This window comes from Ailuropoda melanoleuca, chromosome 16, assembly GCF_002007445.2.
Source record: "Ailuropoda melanoleuca isolate Jingjing chromosome 16, ASM200744v2, whole genome shotgun sequence".
Taxonomy (NCBI): domain Eukaryota; kingdom Metazoa; phylum Chordata; class Mammalia; order Carnivora; family Ursidae; genus Ailuropoda; species Ailuropoda melanoleuca.
The window spans coordinates 74,604,319-74,608,283 of record NC_048233.1 but is presented as its reverse complement, the minus strand read 5'-3'; the positions used below and the strand labels follow the sequence as shown (position 1 = coordinate 74,608,283).

At 54.7% G+C, this 3,965-nt stretch overlaps 1 protein-coding gene across 1 annotated transcript in view; it reads right to left on the bottom strand.

Annotated features, from left to right (window-relative positions):
- Positions 1-765: 765 nt before the first annotated feature.
- CREB3L1 (cAMP responsive element binding protein 3 like 1) overlaps positions 766-3,965 on the bottom strand; it is a 35,278-nt gene continuing 32,078 nt past the window's right edge. Inside the window, exons 11-12 of the mRNA XM_002921617.4 lie at positions 1,633-1,900; positions 766-1,447 (exon numbers count right to left, since the gene is read on the bottom strand). Coding sequence (XP_002921663.2) covers positions 1,411-1,447; positions 1,633-1,900 — 305 coding nt within the window. The 3' untranslated portion in view covers positions 766-1,410. The remainder of the gene's footprint in view (positions 1,448-1,632; positions 1,901-3,965) is intronic.

Sequence of the window (3,965 nt, the reverse complement as noted above, 5' to 3'; positions counted from 1 at the left end):
CTTCAAGGCCAACAGCAGACTCTTTTTCTTCAGGAAAAGCCCAGTCCCTTTTAAAAATGGATTTCACCTGATTAAGCCAGGCCCACCAAGGATCGTCTCCCTTTTGATGAACCCCAAATTCGTTGACTTGGGACCTTAATTACACCTGCAAAATCTCTTTACTTTTCCCATAAAAGGTCACCTAATTATGGGAGTGGCATCCCCTTATATTTACAGGTCTCCTGCATACTCTAGGGGAGGGGATTTGACAGGTGTGTATGGGGGGGGAGCAGAGGGGAAGGAGAGCGGGGGCAGAAACTCGGAGGCCGTGTTAGAATTCTGCCTATCACACAGAGCTAGGGAGTGGCGGCCCCACAGTGGAGTCTGCACCTTTGACCAGCTGAGGCAGAGGACACATGAGCTGCAGTGCTGGCAGGGTCTCAGAAGGACCAAAGTGGGTACAGCGTGGAAAGTGGCCGGCACAGAGTCTGGTCCACGGTAAGTGTTGGTAATAGCAGTTCGCATCCCCAAAGGCCAAGACTGTGGCTGATAGGCCCCTCTGCCTCCAGAGTCAGCAGTCAGAGGAAGAGCCTGGGGGGGTGGAGGGTGGTGATCACCATAGAATCCTTTGACCATCTAGTGTGAATCTGCCCTCTCACACACCAACGCACCTGGTGGAATGTAAGATAAACTTCCCCCTCTCCCTCCCCATCTCTCGGTTCTTGTCCCCACCCCCCACCATGAAGAAAGGCACAAAGTCAGGAATTGATGCTGCATCTTTTTTTTTTTTTTTACTTTTGCCTTCTTAAAGCATGTGCTGAGCTGATGGAGGAAGCAGTTTGGCAATTAAAAAGGCCCAGCGGCTTGGGCAGCGGCAGGGGGAGGCCAGTTGAGGGCCAGGGAACAGCAAAGCCCGCACTAACTTCATAAAATATAAAACAAGGGAGGGGTGAAGGGAGGATGGAGACTTGTAAAATACAATATCTTAGGGGATTGGCAATAATAAAAAATAAGGTTCATTATTTACAAACAATTTCTGTTCTTGGTCTCTGTACAGTGGGGCGGGGGTTGGGGTGTGTGCTCGTGTGTTGATGGGTGTGTTTGGGGGGGGCACGGAGGCAGTGGTCGTGTTGGTCATTGTGAGAGAGGAGGGGGTTAGCCCAGTGAGTGGTTTATCTGAGAAGGACGGATGGCTGTGAAGGGAGGGGAGAGAACAGAGTGGTTGGCCCAAGGGAACAGTCCAAATGTGGTGGGGAAAGGAGAGGCCCTGGTAAAGAGTGGGGCAAAGAAGGGCTGGGGAGAAGTGGAACCCTTTCTCCTGGGACGGGAGCCCAGGGGGCAGGGGGGCGAGCTGGATCCGGGTTAGAGAGCAAGACAACCGCTCTTCTGGGTGCCAGAGGGTACATCCCGTGTCCTGGGTCTTGGCGCAGTCTAGGAGAGTTTGATGGTGGTATTGGGGCCCAGATCCCTGGAGAGAGAACAGAAGTCTGGGGTGAGTATGTCCATTGAGGACCCTCTCACCCCTCTGCGTGCTGGATCAGCATGTGGGTGGGAGGGGGCCTTGGGGAGGCCTGGCTGACATGGGGACCAGGGGCCCCAGCAGAGCATGGGTGGAGTGTGGGGCCCCGGGAAGGGAAGGGGCCACCCACCTACCTCTCACGGAACCACTCCTTGGGGTGAGAGAAGTCGGGGCTGGTGCCGTTTCCACCGACGTCTTTTGGCCAGGCCTCACTCAGGTACTTGGTGGTCTCATGGCTGCTGTCCAGGTGGTCATGCTGCAGGTGATCCTGGGGCCGAGGCTCGGCCGTCTCCCCCGGCTTGATTTCCCAGCCATCTGGGGGCTCCACAGGCAGCAGGGCACTGCGGCCATCCTCCCACGAGCCTGCCCCCTCGTCGTAGAACAGGAGGCTTCGGGAGGGCACTGGACAGAGAGCTCAGGGTGAGCCTCCGTGCCGAGGCTCCCTGCTCCCAGCCACCTTCCTGGCCCAGTAGTGAAGGATGAGGGCCGAGTCTGAACCCCAGCTCTAACATTGCCCATTGGTACGACCTCCAGCGAGTCAGGCCTTTGCTTTAGCCTTCCTAAGCCTCAGTTTGCTCATCCATAAAATAGGGGTACTAGGGCCGACGTCTCGTAGATGTGGTTTGATGAGACCATACAGGCAAAGTGATTGAAACCGTGTTTCGTAAGCACCCCAAGAAAGTAGTTCTTCCTAAGCAGAGGGTACCAGGGTGGGGCACCTGAGAACTGGGTTCTAATCTGACCTCTACTTTCTCTGAGACCTTGAATCAATGTCTTCCCCCTATTTTTTTGGAAGATTTTATTTATTTCTTTGAGAGAGAGCACGAATTGGGGGGGGGTGTATGNGAAGATTTTATTTATTTCTTTGAGAGAGAGCACGAATTGGGGGGGGGTGTATGGAAATGCAGATTTCCTGCTGAGCAGGGCCAGCAGGGGGGCAAGGGGAGCTAGGCAGAGGCTTAACCCCCCTGAGTCACCCAGGCACCCTCTTCCTCATCCAGGGCCCTAGTGTGCCTTTCAGGAAAATGAAGAAAAAGAAAACACGTTTGTCAGCTATCTGCTCTGTGCCAGGCATTGTGCAAAGCCCTTTGACCTGTATATCAAACAACGAGCATCTCACAGAAACTCCTGGAAAGGAGATATTTTTAGCCCTGTTTCACAGAACAGGTAACTAAGGTCCCGACTTATCAGGTACTTTGGCCTATGCTGGAAGCGAGAGGCAAACCAGGGCTGCCTGACTCCAGGATCCGCCACTGCCTTCCGGGCCCTCAGGCCCTGACCTGAGAGTGTGTGTGAAAGGCACTCCCTGCCATTGAGCAATGCACCAGCCCTGAAAGCCAGCCAGCTCCAGAAGCCACTTCCTATCACAGACACACACACAGCGCCTGCAACCCACTGCGCTCACCCCAATGGGCTCATTCATTCCCTCGGACTCCGGCTTTGTTCCTCCACACTGGCCCCCACCCCCCACTTCCCTCTCTTCCTCTCCTCCAAATACCCCCTCTGGAAAGTGGCCTTGGAAAGTGGATACGTGACTCTCGGGCCCTCATGCCCCCATGGCCCACCTCCCTCCGCGACTGTCCTGTCTCTTCTCAGGCCACACTGTCCAGGGAGTGGTTTTCACTCGCCACCTCCACTTCCTCTTCCCCTAACCCTCCCCACCCCTTCCTCCTTTCAAGGCCCTGCTGGTCTAGCACATTCTCTCTGCCTATCCCTCCTTCTTGAATCCTACTCCTCCCCATCTCCTTCCTCTCTGACCCCCATCTGTTTCCTCTTCTTCCTCCTGCCCTGCCAGATAATTTGTTCCCTGGTAGATGATGAGCAGTTAGGAAGTTCCTCTGCAGGTCTACCTGAAATACCTTCTGCTTCTGGAAATCCATACTATTCTTTGCTGCACCCTCTACCAGTTCTCCCCTTGCCACCTGCCTAGCGTATCTTTTCTCTCCTCTGGTGAGGTCTTCAAAAGAGGAGGGGATGTGCTCATTGAGTAAGTGCCTGCTGTGTACCAGACCCTGTGTCAAGAGTGTGCGTGCCCCATGCCAATTAGTTGTGACAACAACCACGCTGGGGGAGCACAGAACTGTAACTTCTGTGTTTCTGATGAAGACACGAAAGCTTAGGGAGCTCAAGACAGGTGCCCAAGGTCATGCAGTTAGCAAGCGGCAATGGCAGGTAGGACTAATTCCGAAGCCCCATGTGCTTCAGCACTGTACCTCACAGTCAGTCTCCCATGGGATGGTAACTATCTGAGCCCCCAGCACCACTGCCCCTTCTCTGCCCGTGCTCGACATCACCGGTGGGTCCTGGCACGCCTTAACACAGTGCGTCAGCTGCCACCATCTGACTGGAAAGTGCCCTTGAACCGAAACGCATGTGCTATCCCAGTCCTGAAATACTAACTGTTCCTAGCAGATGCCCTGTAACCCCTGGCACCATAATTCATGGGGGGTGGAAGGGGGCGGGTAGG